The sequence below is a fragment of the Dendrobium catenatum genome, unplaced genomic scaffold (genome assembly GCF_001605985.2).
Source record: "Dendrobium catenatum unplaced genomic scaffold, ASM160598v2 fragScaff_scaffold_414, whole genome shotgun sequence".
Taxonomy (NCBI): domain Eukaryota; kingdom Viridiplantae; phylum Streptophyta; class Magnoliopsida; order Asparagales; family Orchidaceae; genus Dendrobium; species Dendrobium catenatum.
Window position 1 is genome coordinate 1,589,474 of NW_021318876.1, and position 21,613 is coordinate 1,611,086.

At 38.5% G+C, this 21,613-nt stretch overlaps 1 protein-coding gene across 1 annotated transcript in view; it reads right to left on the reverse strand.

Annotated features, from left to right (window-relative positions):
- Window positions 1-21,613, reverse strand: part of LOC110112105 (protein DCL homolog, chloroplastic) — a 47,319-nt gene that overhangs the window by 14,241 nt on the left and 11,465 nt on the right. Inside the window, exon 2 of the mRNA XM_020844201.2 lies at window positions 20,019-20,133. Coding sequence (XP_020699860.1) covers window positions 20,019-20,133 — 115 coding nt within the window. The remainder of the gene's footprint in view (window positions 1-20,018; window positions 20,134-21,613) is intronic.

The window sequence follows — 21,613 nt, forward strand, 5'->3', positions numbered from 1 at the left end:
TATTAAATGTGAGTTGATAACGGTCTTTCTAGCTATTCACGCTAGATTTATCGTAGACCAAATAGGGGAAACAAGTCTGCTCGCCAGTGTTTATTTTTGCAGATAACCAAACAGCCCTCATCAAAGTGATTGAAATGACACTGCATTTAGTTACATGGCATTACCTTACATGGGCTGCTTTTCTTTAGGCAATCCAAACAGCCCCTTAAACCATCTTAACATTGCAGGGCGATGAGAAGAGGAGCCTAGTTCCGGTGTTAGAGTACATATGACTGCGTAAACTTTAGGATTGTGTAAAGTATACAACACGTGGCTTTCGGATGGGATCCACAAATCAGTTGGAAATCATAGTTATACCAATACCAATATTGCTTCAGTAATGAAGAAAATGCATTTGATAATTAATGAAAACACGAAACAAATTAAGAAAGGAGACAAGGGACAACTTTGCCTAAATCGATTCTTCTTGCTTTTATCCATTGGATGGAGGCCAATGTCATTTTGTCAAATGCGCAGAGAATATGGAATGAGGGAAAATTCACAAGGAAGAGAGGGACTGTCTTAATTCTACCAAGCACATCGTAATGAATGGGTAATACATGAAAAAATATTAGAATGGACCTTTAAATTCCTCGCCAAAAGAAGCATAACTTGCGTAACAGAAACTACAAACATTTGCTTTTATCCACCTGTCAACCCATTTGGATGCTCCATTATTGCTCAATCAATTGTATGCATGTCGGTTCCATGTTCATATTTTGATAAGAACACTCTCCGGAAACTCCTAAGTTCTATTATGCTTGGATATGAGTAGTTTTTATGAGGAAGGAATCGAAAGTACACTGAGAATATGGTGGAAAAACCACCTCCTGAACTATATGACAGTGGGCCATCAACAAATCTCGATCTGAAGAGTAATAAAGTACAGCATACCTTGTTAATTTACCTCACACAAATAGCCTTCCTCATGCTAATGCGCGTTTGGACTTAATATTAAAAGGGATGTTTGGACTGCATTAATTAACTGTTAATATCATTTTAACCCTTTGGAAAGAAACTGTTGTAATAAAACAGTAATTTTAAAAAAAGTTAATTTAATCAGCACGCACTTAGAATACTATATAATAGGTCGCTATTTACAAAGACTAATAAGCCTGAAATTGGATGGACAATCGAATTATTGAACCTTAGGAATAAGAAAAATTAACGTTTCCTTCTATCAGAATTCATCTTTCAAGAGTAAAAAATTATTAATAGCAGTCCAAACATCCTCTTTAATAAATATCCCAGATACGCTTAATGAAAGCATAGTAATACCATCATTACCTAGAGAATTTGTTGGATCCATGCTGTTTCACCACTTCCAAGACTTCCTCTTTAAAAACTTCCATATCCAACATGAACCTATCCGAATCATGCAACATCTGCAAAGGAGCAGCCAACGTCAAGCAAGCATTTTTGTCCTTCCAATGTTCTTGAGAATTTAAAGAAGATTTCCTCTATACCATCTTGATCTTCAAGAAGCACTCCATTCTCATCATTAATTTGATGAATCCAATTCCCATTCTTTCTAGCATTAGCAAATGCATGAACAATTTCGAATTGAAATCTCCATCGAAATCATTTGACTTAAAATCAAGAGTCATCATTTACACACGCACGCACGCACGCGCGCTGCGCGCGCGCGCGCGGGCAGCCGCGCACACACACACACACACACACACAATATATATATAATAAATATATATATATATATATATTCTTACTTTCAATCATGCATTTTATCAAATTAGAGTTCTATTTCTTGTTCTCCATCTAATATTTTATTCCTTGTAATTCACTTTGTATCTTCAGTTCCTCGTGTATGCTCAAGTCATTGTTCAATTTGAGTCCCTATAGTTCATTCATTTGAGTTCGAATGTTCAATGTCAAGTCCACTGTGGTTCAATCTGTATGTCCAATTCACTGTCATTTGGTTCAAGTTCAAATTTATTTAAATTCAGTTCGTCGTCTTTTACTTAAGTTCAAATTTTGCACAAATTCCTTTAAAGTTCAATTCGTCATTTGCTTAAGTTCAGGTCCGCTGTCACTATAAAATTCGACAACCTCCCAACATCTCCCCTGTTTAGGTCAAATTCCATGAGTTTGGGCCTCCCTCCACGCTAGAGAAAAGTGTGTACGGTAGGTGCCGGATGACACTGCGGCCGTAAATATTCAATCTTACCATGCAAGAAAAAGGCGAGTATGGGTCTTCGGGTACTTGTATGAAAACGCAGTTCCTTCCCCCGCCGCGCTACGCGAATGATTAAAGGTACTTAGAAATTTTCTTGCCACGCTACGAGAGAGTGTACATGGCCTACCCACCTCGCCGTAGGCACCGCACCGGGTTACCTTCCGACCACGCTAGAGAAAAACGAATTTAGGCAATTTTTCGGTGTACCGCGAACGTCAAATGCGAGGATTTTGAGTTTTGAACGTTATACCTGCGCAGCGAGGCATGTGACGGCGACGATAATGGAAATGCACACAACACATATCTTTCCCCTTTTCAATATTTTTCTTCTTTTGTTTGTTTAACAATAATAAAAATATTAATAGTAATATTACTATTATATTATCATAATATTACTATTATACAAAACTAATGATATCACTAATGATGATAACAATAGTAATATTATTATAAATAATTATATAACATTAACATTAACATTAACACTAATAACAATTAACACAAATAATGATAATAAAAATACATAAAAAAATGAGAAAGGGATTACCCACTCTGGAATCGGTCGTAGGTAATGCTCAGCTAAGGCATATTTGGCTGAGATGAAAGAAGAAGGAGAAGCGGGTATGGAGGTCGTCTTTGGGGCTTAGGTTCTTCACGTAAGGAAGGGCTCGGTCGTATGCTAAGAGAGGGAGATGCAGGTCTATATGGGATTGGAAGGATCCACTCAAAGCAGAGGGGCTAGCGTCTATGGGAGGTTTGGTCGGCTCGAACAGGTGAGGAAGACGGGGTCGTCTTCGGCTCTGAGATCTTCGAACCGAAGGAGCGGAGAAGAAGAGCAGTCAGCTTCATGGAGTTCTTAAAAAATTGGATGGTCGGAGGCTTAGGATCGGCTTCGAAAGAACTGGAGGAGGAAGCTTGCGTTGACGGCTTATGTGGGTGAGCTGAAGGCGTGGTCACAGGGAAGAACGGTAAGAGGGTATTCAACAAAAGGTTCAATTGGAGAGGTTTGAACGCGTGATATGGGGAGGTTAGTTTGGAGCTTCAATAGGATCTTATGAATAGAATGGGAAGAAGCAGAGAAGAGACGCCATGATGGGCCAAGGCCATTCAGCGGAAAGAGTTGTGAGAAAAGACGGGTCGGTACCGAATTGCAAACCTGGGTACTGTAGCAGGCAGAGGTCATGTATGTATATATATATTTTTATTTGATGATTTGTTTTGGACATTATGCAGAGGTCAACAATTACCAAAATAAAACTGAGACTGATATGTAAAAATTTAGCAATGCATACTATAAAATAAATCTTAAATATTGGACTTTAGCTAACTCTATCATAAAATCTTTGCATCTTGTAGAATGTAAGAACACAAGAAGAATCATGTGTTGGCCCAAGATTACATAACATGGTACTTAATTCCTCAATTTTGATGTTAACAACCACTTTAATACAAATAGCCTTATTTAAGTGTTTGGCAGATATTCATGATATCCAAAGACAATCCTCAATTATTTCTTAACACTACATTGACTATACCCGAGGAAGAGACAAAGCATTAGAGAAGATTTCAACAAGGAAAGTCTATGGAAACTATATGAGCACCTCGAAGCTCAAGCTGAAATTTAAAAAAAGTTTTCTTTTTGATATTATATTTGATGTAGAACACTTTATTAAACTTACTCTATATGATTTTGTTCATAAATAATCCCTTTAAAAATATTTAGAACATGATTCTATATATATTACCGACTTTGCCTAAACTTTCCGTGAGCCTTCCAACTTTCTTGCATGACCACTCTTCACCATTTTGAACAAAACCTTTTATATATAAACTTTAATTCGTTGAACACTAGACAACAGACATACAAGGATTCCATAGATATATAATTTGACCTGTTTTCATATCTACTTTTAATTCAAAATAAAGAATTAAATAATCTACTCCAAATCTACCTAACATCTTGCATGGCTATTGTCTAGTGTTCAATGAATTAAAGACAATAGACATACAAGGATTCCATAGATATATAATTTGACCTGTGCAGCATCCCGGAGATCTGCCCCCAACAACAAACAACGTTAAAAGTGGGTTCAAAAGAAGTCCCACAATGATGCCCCTCCCGATGGTCGACACCTTGGAGAATCCTCCAGGGGATCCCATCGCTCAGTAACCCCTCCAAAAGAAGAAACCAACTTTGACTGCAGCCCGCTGGTCGAAGAAGTCACCTTGCCAAATCAAAAACCGGAGATCCAGTAGTGTCGCTGCTCAGAGATCCAAGTACTTGAGGAGAGAGGAGAAAAAAATATGGAATGAGAAGAAGATATGAAAGGGGAAGAAAATATAGAAGAAGAAGAATATATAGAAGAAGGAATCGAGAAAATAAATAATGTCATAAATATGGAAGTTGTCTACATGGTGAGACATGTAAACGTCAACAATGAGGATGTCTACTATGAGTTGACCTGTGATAAAAAAAAAATCAAAATCCCATACCTGCCTCGACGTAGCACGACCTTGCACGTCGCAGACACATCCGCGACGCTCCTCCCACGTCGCACAACCTCGCGTCGTTAAATACCCGAAGGAATGAAGCCTTCAGCCTCTCGCTCTCTACCTCTATTAATTCGTCTTTCTTTCGCAAGCTACTTAGGCTCCATCGTTGTTGTTCGACTTCGCTCCTTCAACGACTTCCCTTTCTATCCAACCGGAAGTTACGACACTTCGATTGGAAGCAACGAACGAGAGTTCGCTAGTTGTGAAGTTTACTTTCTCCATTTTGCATGCTTCTCCGGCCCCTTCGTGGCTATTCGACTTCGCTCAACGACGACTTCCCATACCTGCGGATTGGAAGTTGACATTTCGATCGGAAGCAAGAACAGGAGCTCGCCGACTGTGAAAACTTTCTCCCATTCATCGCTTCTTCGGCCCCCGCTGCTGTTCGACTTTACTCACTCGACTACGTTCCCTTTTAGTCGGACGGAAGCAACGACAGGGAGCTCGCTTGTGTGAAGGTAACATTCTTCCTTCCGCAAGCCTCTTCGGCCAAATCGTGCTCAAAACCTGTTGCCAAACCCCCTGTAAAAAAAAAAAGAAGAGGAATGCTCCTCTTACCTATATACACGAGCCAACGCGCTGACGTCCTCCCCATAGGTATAACTTTCCAACTTGAAACCCCTCTCTCGCCACTTGCGATGAGCCGACAAACCTCCCTACGTCCTCATGTAGTACGGGGGGAGGGAAACTAGTGCAACCTTACGACGAGGTGGGTAATCCCCGGACCACTCATGTAGCGTTAAGGGGAATAAATTAAGTACTCGTATGTGGGGAAACGACTGTACTCTTTTCAACAGGTACTGAAGACCCCTAAGCGCTCATGTAGCGTCTTGGGGATTCAAGAAAACACAGCAGCGATGTCCCCCGACATCTACCTAAAGCACTCATATAGCGCCGAGGGGAAGGCTGTCTCTTGGTTTTTCCCCTAAACGGGGGAGACGCCGAGAGGATGCCAAAATTTGGACTAAAGACAACATGGGACTTGAAAAAAAAAGAAGAGGAACTCTAACTCAATGTGAACATAACTTGAACTTAAATCAAATGGCGACGAATTGGATTTGAGCTTGATTAAACACATGGAACTTTCAAAATTCATACTCGAACTTGCAGACCAAACTGGACCTAAACTCAACAATACTCAATGGACTCAAACTTGAATCAAATGATGAAGACTTGTAAGCTTGAACCATAATTTGAATGAAAAGAAAGAATTTGAACTGAACAAGGACACAAAGTTGATTTGACCACAAAAGACTTGAACTTGAATTGAATTTGAACTCAAGAAGACCACAAGGAATTCGAGCATGAGCTGGACTAGAGCCACAAAACAAAGAACTTAACTCAAACTGAGCTTGAATTGAATTCAATAGAGTAGCAATGGAGGACTTTCTTTGAACTCGAATCGAACAAGAAAGAAGATTGAACATCATTAAATAACTTGAAGTAAAACTCAAAATAAAACTTGAAATTTGGCAAAGTGGTTACCTCAATTGAAATGCAAGATAAGGATTAAGGGAAAAATACAATGACATGCTTATAATCCATAACATCATATTCTCACTTCAATTGGGATGCAAGTGTCAATCAAGCAAATTCATCATATAAGATTTTAAGTCATGTTCGTGTGACAGTAGAAGACTTGCAACATTTAGCATGGCTCATTTACATGCAACAATCAAATGAGTGGTGATAATCAAATTCTTGCATACAATTTGCTTGTAAGAAAATAAAGACTTCGGGTGGACAATGAAGTTGCAAACATAAATCGCTCACAAGCAATATGAAAGTTATAAAGGGTACAACCTGATTTAATGATAAAAAAGGTGCGCTTGAAGGATAACAAAATTTGCATGCACATGATAGCAATGGATCCATCATATTCATCCCAACTATGAAATCCGATGATTCAAAATGATTGCGATATGCATGGGGATTAGTGATGAATGAAGAACAAGCTCTCAGGAGGTATATAAGCAAGGAAGGATAAAATAAAATTATCTCAAGATCATTCGAGCAAATCAATCAGCATGCAATAATCGAATGAAGAATGCAGTAATATGCCTACAACTAGTAGCGTGAAGTTTTCTTATGAGCATTCAAAACTTCATGCCAAATGGGATAGAAGTATCAAAAAGACAATGACCAACAAAGAACTTTTCAAGGTCACCTTCAAGGGCAGAAGATCCATGATGTATATACAAACCATATATGGATAATCGTAGAAGATCATGTAGTGATTTGCTCACAAACATAGTGTAGAGAAAGCACGACAGGTGCAGTGGCATTCCTTCGACAAAGGCTGATTAACATATAAACAAAGAATATTGATACCCATGGGCTTTAAGGGTTCATATGCAAGTGGAGGCAGATGATGTGAAGTGAATGCAAGTGTCTATGGGTGATTACAGAAAGCCTGTGATGCACGCAAAACATTATCCACAAGACAAATGACTACAACAAACAGTCCCTGCGGGTTGTTGTAGGAAATTCATTATATATATAATACTTTACGCAAGTAGTATTACTTGATATAGCACTTGAGGATAACAACATTGGGTATATTGTAAGTACAACAAAACCTCAGTGGACACGAGTACATACAACACCTACAACAGCAATGATTGAGATGCTGCAAATATTTCGTGTATGAAGACAACTCGATGTATGTAGGACACCATTTGTAAGAATGAAGGAGATGTTTAAGCAAATTCGAACTAAACTTCCTGATATCCCAAAACGTCTTCTTGGTTCTATACTTGAGAAGAAAATAACTAAGACATCCACGAACACTGGCAATGACAAGTGTACCTAAATACCTCTACTCAATTTGAAGGCCAATAATTTGGTTATGGATGTTACATCCTGTGGAAGTCTGATACATTACAGACCTTGAAAAGAGTTATTTTCAAGGCAGCAGTCACAAATTTCAAGAAGAATCTCCTGGTGAATGAGAAAAGGGAGTTTACATCAGAACAATGACGTACATCGTTACAATCAGATGATAACGATATGATTCACTTGTATCCAAAAGCAGGAGATTTGTTAGTGCACTATGATCCTCTTGTAGAAAGCAACAAGTAGTGTACGACAGTCTATCTACACAAAACAGCAAACAACTCAATACAGAAGCTGCTATAATACGCCATCGGATCCGCGACATCCCTACAAGCGGACAGAAGGCATGTACGAACATTGAAATAGAACACTGCATTCAAACGAGGGTTTCCTGCATAATTGAGTAGCATTAAATATTCTTGAAAATGCCCCTCACACATGCAACGTAGCTTGTATACACATAGGTACACTAAAGGGGTAAGTACAATCACAAAACCCGCATGGGCCCCAACGAGCGTGTTATTGGTACACACATGACGTCTATGAATGTTGCACGGGTCAATAAATTTGAATTTGATCCTCTTAAGCAGGTAAAATAGGAGTTGACAAGGTTCAATTAATAACTATGAAATGCCTACAAACACCCACATGGGCCCTGATAAGCGTGCTATTGGTAAACGTGACGACCAAGGATGCTACATGGGTCAAATGATGAGTCCAAGTTCGAGCCCGATCCTTCTATGCGGGTAGATAGGAGTCGACACGACTCGAACCATTAAATAAATATGTGGTCATAAGATCGATCAAGATATTTATTTTATACATTCATATTAGGCCTTCAAGGACCTTTATAAGAATGATTCATCGATAAAATCATTCACCCACATGGGCCCCGACGAGCGTATTGTAGGAACACACGTGACATGTAGGAACGTTGTGCGGGCCAGTAAATAAACCCAAGTTCGAGCCCGATCCTTCTATGCTGGTAGATAGGAGTCGATACGACTCGAACTATAAAATAAATATACGGTCATGAGGTCAACCAGGATATTTATTTTATACATTCATATTAGGACTTTAATAAAAAAATTCATTCAACAAATGCATAAAGCATACGAAACTCAATCCACTATCGGCAAGTGATAGGATGGACAAGATTCAAGGCACAAATAAAAATGACCTCATTCACCCCGATGATGGCCGTGTTGAACAGAAGATCTTAACCGAAGGGGTTAAGTCTAATCATTTCAAAATGTCCTCGAAATTAGATATTTTTAAATGACTTTTATGTCACCCTGACAATGACCGTGTTGAATGCAGATCTCAACTAGAGAGAATAATTTTAAATATTTCAAATACCTCTAAGTTCCCAAATACCCATTCAAAAATCCAAAAATATTTAAAATTTGAAATAATCTATCACGCAACTTAAAACAAAATTCATCCACCCTCCTCAACAGTTTGTCGGGGTGGACAAATTAAAATTTACTTTAGCTCACATAGAGCTAATATTTGATTGAAAATATCATAAGGATCTATTCTCAAATAATCTCCTGCCAATAAGAACGTGATACGTGTCCTCTGATAGGCGATTTTGACTAGGGGACCTCTGAACCAAGTGATTTTGCTGCCAAATGGCACCATGAAATAGTGATTATGGCCAGAGTCAATATGTTTCTTAGTGGCATCAAATCTTTGAGATATGAATCAATAGGATATGAGCGATAGGGCACAAAGCCCTTTATTAGCTAAGGTGGATTCAAATTTATCCCCTTAGACAAACATTCACCCAAAGTCTATAAGGTCCCCTTGGACGAAGCAACCCATGGCTGCCGATAAGGATCATTTTGTCAAGTTGGGTCGAATACCTCCTCTAACTAAGTAGACCAGGGACCACGATGGCCCGGGACAATGGAACCATGGGATCTTGATTGGGTCCATCATCCATTCCCCTACCATCTGCTTTAAGTGCAAGATGGTGAAATTTTCAATTTTAAATATGAAACCTTCACATTTTCAAATACTAAGCCCATGCTGATACTATATGCCAGAGGATATATATTTCTATGTATCTGATTGATGACTAGCCTTAATCGAAAGTTCTCTCTAATTAATGGGAGGGGTAATTAACAATAGGGGCTTGCACCTATAGGAAACAATAACTTAGATCATAAAGTCCTAGCAAAAGAGGGCGAAATCTCTGTATAGTGTCATATCTACAAACTCATCTGCCTTCCAAAATTTACCTCAGAACTTAATTCCGTTAAAACTCCCCCCTAAAGAAAAGCAAGCAAGCGGGCGAAGGCCGGGGTCAAATTTTCAGAGCCCACAGATTTCTGGCGACTCTGCTGGGGTCTGGTTACTTTTTCCATCTCTGGCTAGTCATCATAGGCTATAGTAGCAAGCAAATTAATATGGGCAAAAATTCTAAATTACCTAAAAATTAAAAATTAATCTTTTAATGGGATTCATTGGAAATTCATCTTACAGGCTTTAATTCTTTGTTAATTTTCCTACTTCTGTTATTTGTTCTGCATAATTTCTGCAGTTTGAAAGTGTGGGGTGATGTATCAAGTTTTGATTACTGACACTTGCCTTTCATTTGTGGAGAATGAAAATGTAGGATGGCCCGATGACCATCCAACTGGGATGAGGAGCCAAGATTCAGCTGGTGAACGTTGTCATAAAAATCGAAAATACTGAAGCCACCATCCACTTTGGTGGGCTCGAATTCTCAGCAAGTACTACAAGGGCTGCAGCCGTCCCTGTGTACGGCATAAACTCTGAAGAGTTTATGGAAGGTCCCATTTTACAAGGACCACTGTACAGCTTGCACATTTGTCAGCACCGCGAGATATTGCCAAGGACATTGCCCAAGGAAGAATTTATGTGTTTGAAAGACTGTACCAGCTTGAAACCTTGACTGCAAAAAGGGATGTTGATGAAAGAAAATTTTATGTAGTGACTGCCAACACCAATATCCTGCCAAGAGAGTCTGTTGCATCTGGGAAATATGATACTGAAGCTTTATAATCTGGAGGAATGCTCAATATAAGGTAGAGGAGAAAGAGAAACGCAGAGCTACGTGCTCAATAGCTGGAAGTACCTGTCCATCCATCCAACCTACCAGCACAAGAGCTAGAGATCAATATTCCCACTCAGAACAGGTTCACAAACCTGAAGTGGATAAAGAGAAACATCACTTCTGGTGAGCTCAAGCAATCATTCTAGGAGCGTCGACCTGAAGCCCCGACCCCTTAGAAGACAAAAGGGTCTGAATGTATATTTGCCCAAGTACATCGAGTTCTGAAGACATTTAAGGAGAAAGGGCTGATGAAGAAGAAGTTCCAAATGCCACTAGTTGTTGAGGCCCGAAGAACCCCTCCAAGAGAGAGGCTATCACCTGTTGTGATAACTGAACGAAGATATTACGGATGACAAGCTCCGCGGGAAGCACAACGGGGCTTGACACTTGAACCGCGTGTCCAAAAATCCACCGTCGAAAGGGCCCAGCGGAAAGGCAAACAAATTTAGAGGCCGAAGCCTTGAAAAGAGATGATGTTTGAAGAAAGAATTAGTTCGGGTGTGACATCCAGAACAATCTTCCGGAGATCCGCCCTTACTAACAGAACTTGTCAGAGATGGGTCTAAAAGAAAACCCATACCCCATAATGACAACTACCATAATAACGATCGACACCCTGGAGAGTCCTCCACGGGATCCCGTTATTCACCTATTTCAACAAGAGAAGAAGTTTATTTCGATCGCAGTCCACGGATCGAAGAAATACTTATTCCAAACCAAGAACCTGAAATCTAGTGACGACGCCACTCAAAAATTCGGGTACAAGAAGAAGAAGAAAAATATGATGATGAAGACACTATGAAAATCGAGGTAGTTCATATGGTCAACCACATCGATGATGATGAAGAAGATGACCAACAATCACAGCCACGTGAACGTTCTTATCGACGTCGCTACAGATTCGTATCATATAGTACGAATTGCAATTATATCGTACCATCCACCTTTAAGTCTTCATCATCCATTTTGCTGACGTGAATCGTACAATACAAAGAAGAGATATCGTACCGTACGATGATCAATTATGTCGTACCAAACGAATTGAATGACTGCCACCTATATCGTACAGTACGAAGGGGATCATACAGTACGATCAACAGAGGAGAATTTTGTAACAGGGTTGTGATTTGTGTAGATTTAGATATATCGTACAGTACGATAAAGAAAGTATCAATTGTCGAGGTTTTATGTAGTGAGTGTGTGATAATCAAGAACAGCCTTAGAAGTAAAAAAAGCTATTTTTTTTTTGCTTTTGTTTTTTTTATGCATTAATGTCTATGACACCTAATCTCGTCCTCAAAGTGCTAAAGGTGTCGAAAGGTAGTGGTTTCATGAATATATCTGTCAATTCATCTCTTGTAGCGAGGTGATGCAATTCTATATCTCCTTTAGCCATATGATCTCTTAGAAAATGGTGTCTAATGTCTATATATTTTGTTCGAGAGTGTTAAATTGGATTTTTAGAAATACATATTGCAGTTTTGTTGTCGCACATGATTGAGATGATTCTTACAGGTAATCCAAGATCAAGAATTTATTGTTTCAACTATAGTACTTGTGCAACACAGCTTCCTACTGCAATATACTCTGCCTCGGATATGGAGAGGGCTACTGAATTTTGCTTCCTACTAGACCAAGAAACTAGCGATTGTCCTATAAATTGGCAGGTACCAGAGGTTGTTTTTCTATCTACCTTACATCCAATGAAATCAGAATCTGAGTACCAAAAGATTTCAAAGAAAGAGCTGTGCTTAGGATGCCAAATTCCTAAGTTTGGGGTGCCTAGTAGATATCTAAGAATTCTCTTGACTGGAGTTAGGTGAGACTCTTTAGGATCAGCTTGAAAACATGTATAGAGGCACACACTAAACATTATGTCCGGTCTACTGGCAGTCAGGTAGAGGAGAGATCCAATCATTCTATATTTTTTCTATTCTACTGATTTTCCATTAGGGACTTTGTCCATTTGAATCGTAGAGCTCATTGGAGTGTTCATGAGCTTAGCGCTATCCCTTTCATATTTTTTCAGAACATTCTTAATGTATTTTGTTTGGCTAAGGAAAGTTCCATTATCCATTTGTTTCACACTAAAGTCAAGAAAATAATTAAGCTCTCCCATCATGCTCATTTCGAACTCATTACTCATTATTTTTGAGAATTCATCACATAAAATTGTCTGAAGATCCAAATAAAATGTCATCCACATAAATTTGAACAATGAGAATTTCTTTTTTAACTTTTTGTAAAAAGAGTAGTGTCCACACTACCCTTTACAAATCCTCTATCCAATAAAAATGAGCTAAATCTTTCGTACCAGGCTCTAGGTGCTTGCTTTAATCCATAAAGTGTCTTTAATCCATAAAGTGTCTTTTTTAATTTGAATACATGGTTTGAAAATTGTGAGCTCTTAAATACGGGGGGGGGGGGTGTTGCTCAACATAGATATCCTCCTTGATTACCCCGTTCAAAAAAGCACTCTTTACATTCATTTGATATAGTTTGATGTCTTGAAGCAAGCAAAAGTTAAGAGCACTCTTATGGCCTCTAGTCTATCAATTGAGGCAAAAGGTTTCTTCAAAGTCTATTCCCTCAATTTGATTGTACCCCTTAGCTACTAGTCTAGCTTTATTTTTTATTATTGTTCCTGAATCATTCACCTTATTTTTAAAGACCCATTTTGTTCCAACTAAACTCTTTTCTTTAGGTCTCTTGACTAATTCTCAAACATCATTGCTGATGAATTGATTTAGTTTTTCTTGCATTGCTAGAATCCAGAATTCATCTCCTAAGGCTTGATCTATATTGATGGGTTCTATCATAGAGATGAATGCTGAGTGACAAACCTCTTTCCTAAGTCCATGCCTAGTTCTTATACCTTCTGACGGGTCTCCTAAAATTAGCTCTTTAGAATAACTTGAAGAATATCTTCATTCTCTAGGCAAATATTTTTGAGGTTCTACCCTTTCTCCTATGGTCATAGTTTCTACTCCTTGAATTGCCTCTATTTCATCTTCTTCAATTTTAGATTTAGATGGCTTATCTAATTCATCAAATACTATATGGGTGGACTCTTCTATTTACTAAGGTTCTCTAATTAAAGATTCTATAGGTCTTACCTACAAATGAATAACCTAAAAAGACACTCTCATCAAATTTGGGATCAAATTTTTCTATGAGAAGTTTACCATTATTCAAGATGAAGCACTTGCAACCAAAGACATGCAAGTGAGAGAGATTCGGTGTCCGATCCTTAAGGAGTTCATACGGAGTTTTATTCAATTTTGACCTAATGTTCACCCTATTTAAAACATAACACGCTGTGTTAACTGCTTGTGCCCAAAAATATCTAGGAAGGGTGTACTCCGCTAACATTACCCTAGCAGCTTCTACTAAGGTTCTATTCTTCCTTTCTGCTATACCATTTTACTGGGGTGTTCTAGGGACTGAGAAATTATGCTCTATTCCTATCTCTTGGCAAAATGATTCAAATCTTTCATTTTGAAACTCTCCACCAAGATCGTTATGGATTGTTGAGATTTCACATCCTAATTTTCGTTGAATCCAAGTGGAGAATACCTTAAATTCTTCAAACGACTTATTTTTATGTGCTAGAAATCTTACCAAAGTGAATCTAGCGAAGTCGTCTACAATCACAAATTCATAGTTTTTCCCCCCTAGGCTAGCTATGCTAACGAGTCTAAATAAGTCCATGTGTAGGATTTCTAATGACCTAGAGGTGATCACATCTTTAATTGGATAAAAGGATGATTTGATTTGTTTTCCTAGTTGGCAAACATCACATAAATGATCCTTAGTGAAGTCAATATTTAAAATTGCGTATTCGGGTATTGAGGCATTTTTCATTCGTGAGGCGAGGCGTAAGCCTCAAGGCGTTTTGAGGCGTAAGCCTCAAAATCAAAAGATTGCGTAAACATAAAATGATAATTTTTTTTATATACTAATGAGTAAATAATATAAAACATATAAAAGCATAAGATATGAAGTGAAATCAATATATCCTAATAATTAGACAACATGAAATATAGTTCAACTCAAAATTCTATCTTTCTCAAATCTCAGTATTCTTTTCATTAACATATAAATCAAATTTCCAAAAAATAAATAGCAATGACATATCACATAAGAACTCATAAGTCATCAGCACTGTCATCACTAAGGGATTCTTCATTTGAATCATCATTATGAAGAACAGCTCTCTCCCCTTCCTCCTCTCCTATAGAGTCCAATGACAGGCATTTAGTTCAAGATTTATGTAAGTTTTAATGTATATATATATATATATTATAGCATGAAGCGTAAGCCTCATGCCAGTGAGGTGAGGCTGGCATCAAGGTGGGCCTCAACCAAGTTGAGGTGCAAGACTCATAAAAAAAACTCGAGGCGTAAGCATCGAGACATTTTTTACTGGAATTGCGCAAAGGCGAGCCTCATATTGCGCAATTTTAAACCATGAGTGAAGTGTAATTTAGGTACGCCTCTAACTAGGTTTTTCTGAGTGGTGTTTCTAAGTGTTTTCATACTAGCATGGCATAGTCTCCTATACCATAGCCATGAGTCATCTATTATTGTTTTCAAACCAAAAGAATTTGAACTATCAATGCAATCAAGGTCTAACATGTAAACATTGTTCATTCGTTTTCCTTTTAAAACAAGTTTGTTATTTAAACTAATCAGGCATTTGTCAGAGAGAAATTTTATGTCAAACACCTTATTACAAAATTGACTAATGCTAAGTAAATTATGCTTCAAACCATCAACTAATAAAACAATTTCAATTAAAAAAATCTTAGCATTACCAACAATACCTGAGCCTACCACTTCTTGGTAATGTTGTCTCCTAATGTTACTTTGTCTACGGTCCTGATCTCCAGTGAAATGAACTTCTTCATATCTCCAGTCATATGTCTCAAGCAGACAATGTCCAGGTATCACATGCTCTCACTAGGTCTTTTGTGAGAGCATCCCTACAATTTCATTCAAGGATTAGATTTGGGAACCCAAGTGAGTTTGGGTTCCTCCATATGCTTGCATGAATGAGATATATGCATTCTATGTTATGATGGATGCAATTTAGGTCTCCATACCAGGTGTGTCCTACGATGAATTGTGCATGTGTGAGCTATGTGACCGAGCATGCCACAAGAGAAGCACCTAACACCGGGAAATGGGTTTACTAACCTATGTGAGTGGTGTTGTCTCTTCCTAAAGTTTTGTGATGCATGCAGTGCTCGGGGTTTGCTACATTGGGCTATGTGAGTGATGCATTTTCTTTTTCTAGTTCTTTAATTTTTTCTTTAAATGTGTTGTTTTTATATGTCAATCCATAAACTTCTATTTTTAACAAATGCTCACTGTGATCTACTTCTAATACAAGTTTTTCTAGTCTGTGAAAAGCCTCTTCTAGTTCAACATGAGTGATTTTCAAGAATTCATGCGCTTCTATTAGTTCAATATGCTTCTTATTCAATGCATCATACTCATCAAGCAGGGACATGTGATCTCTATCTAAATCAGAATTTTCTTTAACTAAGTTAGCATGCTCAGTTTGTAAAGTACTAAAATCAATAATAAGACTAGCATGTATCCTTTTTAATTTCCTATACGAGTCATGAATTTTTTCAGAAATAAGCAATAAATCTTCATATGAAAGTTGACATACCTCGTCTTGATCCGATTGATCAAGATTATAGTTATCCATTAGACACAAATTTATTACCCCCTCCTCTGCTTCTTCTGACGATTCTGAGGCAGAGCCGGCCTAAAATGCTTTTGTGTCTTCATCTTCCCTTTCTTGTAATTGGCTTTATCCTCGCCTTTTTCCTTAGCTAGTTGGCTCTTTAGGTTGGGGCAATCAGCTCGGAGGAGACCTGGCTTCCTGCACTCAAAGCAAATTATGTAAAATGAAACTTTAGTAGTCCTCGAGCTTTTACCTTTATTCCAGTTGTTTTGATGACGCCTTTGTTTTCTTTTCAAAAAGTTTTTAAACTGTCGGGTCATCAAGGCTACATCATCTTCTTCCTCCCCTGCAGAGCTTTCACTTTCTAAATTGTTTACTTTTAATGCCACCGTTCGCTCCTTTTCACCTACATCACTTTGCCTTTGACTCACTCTTGCTCGTATGCAATGAGCGACCCAAGTAAATTATCAATAGAATAAACATTTAGGTATTTAGATTCAATGATGGCAGTAATTTTAGCATCATAGGAACAAGGTAAGCATCTAAGAATCTTGTTAACTTTTTCAGAATTCGAAATTTCTTTACCTAATGCATGCAAGGATGTCACTATTTGAGTGAACCTAGTGTATATGTCAGATATTATTTCGCTAGGTTTCATACGGAAGAGTTCATAATCATGCAATAGAATATTAAGCCTAGAATGTTTAACTTCACTAGTTCCTTCATACGTGATACACGGTCTATCCCAAATCTCCGTACCAATAGCACATGTAGATACTCTCATATATTCCTCAGATTTTAATACACAGAATAAACAATTTAAACACTTTGCATTTAATTGAGCTAATTCCCTATCCTCATTGATCCATGCATTGAAAGGCACTAGAGTTTTCACTCCATTGATAAGTTTAGAAGGTGCAAGCATAACCATCATTTACTAACATCCACATGCGAAAATCAATAGACTGTAAGAAAATAGACATTCAAATTTTCCAGAAACCAAACGGGATATTGTCAAAAAGAGGTGGACGGGTTATTGAATAACCCTCCGCAGTATTACGATTACCAAAATGAGACATTACTGATTTTCAAGGTTTTCTAAAACTCTATTTTTAAAACCCCGTTCTGATACCAATTGAAATTACTAGATGCGCCAAGAGTGGGGTGAATCGCGAAAATCTTGTTGCAATAAAAAATCCTAAACATGAGTTCTAAAAGTTTTTTTATGTTTTTAAAATTTAACTAATTGAAACGAATACTTGAACACAAATAGCAACAATAGATTCCACAGAGAATTTCACCAAGCAGTTATAATGAAAATCAAATGCAAGCAAAAGTAAAAAGCAGTAAGGGAAAGATCACACCAGAGATCTATGGTGGTTCGGTCACTTGAACTACGTCCACTCCCCGGAGTCCTCCACTCCGGGAATTTCACTACAAAATTATAGTTCTCCTTTTGCCCCCTCGGCAAGGCGGAGAAGCCCTCACAAGACTCACTTTCACCAACCCGGCGTGGCAGAGTGCCAAACGCATTTCTCACCCTCGTGACGACGGCAGCGTACCTTCTTATTTTTCTCCCTACTGGAGAAAGCAGAGAACCTTAGAAAACATGGATGTAGAAGAGTCTCCCACCATAGAGCCTCCCACAAGATCTCCATGGGCCATAGGAGGAATAAAGTGCAGCAAGAATGGAGCAACCGTGTGATCTCCCTCACACTACTTCTCCCTCACCAAGCTTACCCTCTTCATCCTCTCTCAAACCCTAAATCTTCTCAAGAGCTCTCTCCCAAGGATTCCTTCTCTACACATGTTTCTCACTCTTAGTCACTCATTGAAAACATTACTTTTTTTATAATACTTAAAACGGGCTCCAAAAAACCCTGAAATTTTTCAAATTAGTCGTTACTATCGTACAATACTATTCAACATCGTACAGTACAATTTGTATAAACGAGCTTTGTCCTGGTACAAAGGTTTACGAATAGTTCAAAACTATCGTACAGTACGATATAAACTTGTACCGTACGATCCTCACCTTTTCTGTTCGTACAGGACGATAGCCGGGACGATTAAAACTCGTCTCTGTACATCATAGGGTGCGACCTACTTTGTACAGTACGAATAGTCAAATTAAAGGTATCGTCCAGGACGAAGTCCGGGACGATCAAAACTCGTCTCTGTACATCGTAGGGTACGATACACTTCGTACAGTACGATTAGGCAAAAATCAAATGATCGTCCAAGACAAACTCCGGGACGATCAAAAACAGTCTCGGTTCATTATATAGTACGAGCGTGTTCGTATAGTACGATTACCAATCAGAGGTTAATCCTTGATTTATTCCACTAATCACGGGTTAATTTAAGTATTCAAAATAAATCGTACAGTACGAACGACTGATAAAACTTACTTAAACTAATCTAGCGGCTAAGATTTTGGATTAGTAACACATCGTACAGTACGACCTGTTCACAGAAAGACATTCTAACCAGATCAGATTGTACAGAACGACATGAATTCGTACAGTACAATCGATAGAGAAAAAAACATCTATATTTTTCTTTTAAAAACCCTCTCCACCTGTGTGTGTGCATGATTGATCAGATTTATATGTAGTTTGTGGCCAGACTCAAGAAAAGAGAAAATAAAATAAATGAAAAAGTAACAATGTTACAGACTCACACTCCTACTTTACTCAGTCTTGAGTCTTCTTGTTGTCCTGAGTAACTTGTGATTTTCCTGAAATGTTAGCACTCATAGACAATAACATAAATCAAAGATATTCAATGAATAGTAGTTTAGGCGACATTATTTATCATCATCAAAATCTCAAACTCGGGGTCATGGATTGCAACAACTGGGATCTTGAAGAAGTATATTGTTCGTCAAATCCTTAATAGTAAAACTAGTGGCATTGTAGAGATTCCTTGAGCATGCATAGATACCATGTTGAATCTTATTTTAAGACTAGCAATGAAAAGACACAAAATAGAGAAGAGAGGTCGAAAAATAGTTGGAGATTGATTGTATTACATTTCCATCCAAATATTTATTAGAAGCTATTTGTGTAAGTTCAGCTCGGTATAGCTAGCAATAACAATCAATGATGAAGGTTGAGATAAAATGGTAGTAAGAAGAAAATGGTGAGGATTAATTTATAAAGCTGCAGTCTGAAAACGAGGAAGTGGAGACTGAACCAAAACCAATAGCTTGAAAGCTTGCCATTATAGCCAGAGATATTAGGATAGGCAGTTTAGACAAAACGAGTCTGCAACATTTATCTAATGCCCTGTGAAGGTGCAATCAATTATCATCAAGTAAAGTCTGGAGCCCTAGAGGGTATCATCGGTAACGTCTAGCCTACATCAAAAAGCACCAAAGACTTTCCTTTGTAAGCTTTTACACTTCAAATACTATATCTGTGCTAAAAATATGATCCATTGAAGGGAAAAAAAGAGTCTCTCACTCTCTCATCTCTTTATTAAAGCATCAGCCAGTTGAACCAATGAACTTCCATAAAATCAAACAAATATAATAAAATATCACATGTTTAACGTATTTTATGTGTCAGCTAAAAAATTACAACCAGCTTAACTGGTAATTTGTAGATTACCATTATAGAATTCAGGCCACAGCCAATTTTATCTTCTGAATGTGGATGGTAGGCAAGAAGCTTCTCTACAACTACTTTCTCATCTTCAACACTAAGCCGCTCCCCGTCCCTATATCTGCAGGAATTTATTAGTAACTTCAGAAAAAAAGAAGAAGCAATATATCAGAACATTGACATCAAACTTTATCACTAGATTAAATTTATTTACTCTAATTTGTTTATATGAACTTAATATAAGAACTACATGGCATTTGTTTTTGAAGCAAAGTTTTTCATTTCAGTACAAGTCAGAAGAACTTCTAAGGAATATTGCTATTCTAAGCGAGTCTTGAAATTCAGCCTAATTTTAGAATGAAAACCTCTCCATCTGAACTAGGGGTGTCAATATTTGACACGACATGACAACCCGACCCGGACCCGACCCTGAAAATCCGCGTTGGACCCAACCCGTTTATAAACGGGTCGGGTCCGGGTTTGCAGATTCGACCCGTTTGATAAAACGGGTCGGGTCGGGTTGGACGGGTTGACGGGTCAACCCGAAAACCCATTTAATTTAAAAAAAAAATTAAATTTCCCGCTGCTCCCGCGCGCTTGCCCGCTGCCCTCCTCCCCGCGTGCCGCGTCGCCCGCGAGTGCCGACTGCCGAACCAGCATGCCTCGCTGCGGCCGTCGCCGCTGCCGCGCGTGTGGCTAAACAGGGTTGCGGGTCGTGTCAGGTCAACCCGTAACCCGCTCGGGTCGGGTCCGGGTTGGAATGTTTGACCCGTTTGCAAAAACGGGTCGGGTTCGGGTTGACCAATTTATATACGGGTCGAGTCGGGTTCGACCCGAACCCGACGGGTTGACCCGAATTGACACCCCTAATCTGAACCTCTGTCTGAGGCCGACCCTTACAAATCACCATCTCAACCTCCTCCTAGATCTAGCCCCAACCGAAGACTTCTGCTCTTCTTCAACCCATAACCGACCTCTTCAAGTGGAAACCACGAGCATACCGAGTTCTTCTAACCGAACCCATCCCTTACCTCACTCACTATCGACCCAAACCCTCACCTGATCTTCTACTCTAGTCAAAAGCCTCGCTCGACCCCCCTTGCTTCTTCGACCCAGAGAGAGAGAGAGAGAGAGAGCTTTCTCCCTACCTCTACCCGATGCCTCCTTCCACTTCTCTTGCCGCAAGCCACAAGCCACAAGCCATCCGGCTACAATACCTCTCCAACCGATCTCCTCTATAGCCAGCCTCTAGGTTTATTTTGATTTTTTTAATTAGTTATTATTATTAATCATTATATATATATATATAAAGAAAAAAAATGAGAGATTAAAAAAAAGGAAAAGTGATTCAAAAAAGACGGGAAAAAATGAAAAAAGAGAATATTCAAAAAAAAGATAGTGTATTTTTTTGCATTTTCGTCGCCTTCACCCGTCGTCATCGCGCAGGTATAACCCCTCCAAACTGAAAACTTCTATAGCTTATGTGCAATGCGACGAAATAACCACCTATATATGTTTTTCTTAACATAGTAGAACGAAGTTCGTCGCAGTGCTCGCGACGAAGTGGGTAATCATCAAAATCCTTATTTTTAGCGTTCACG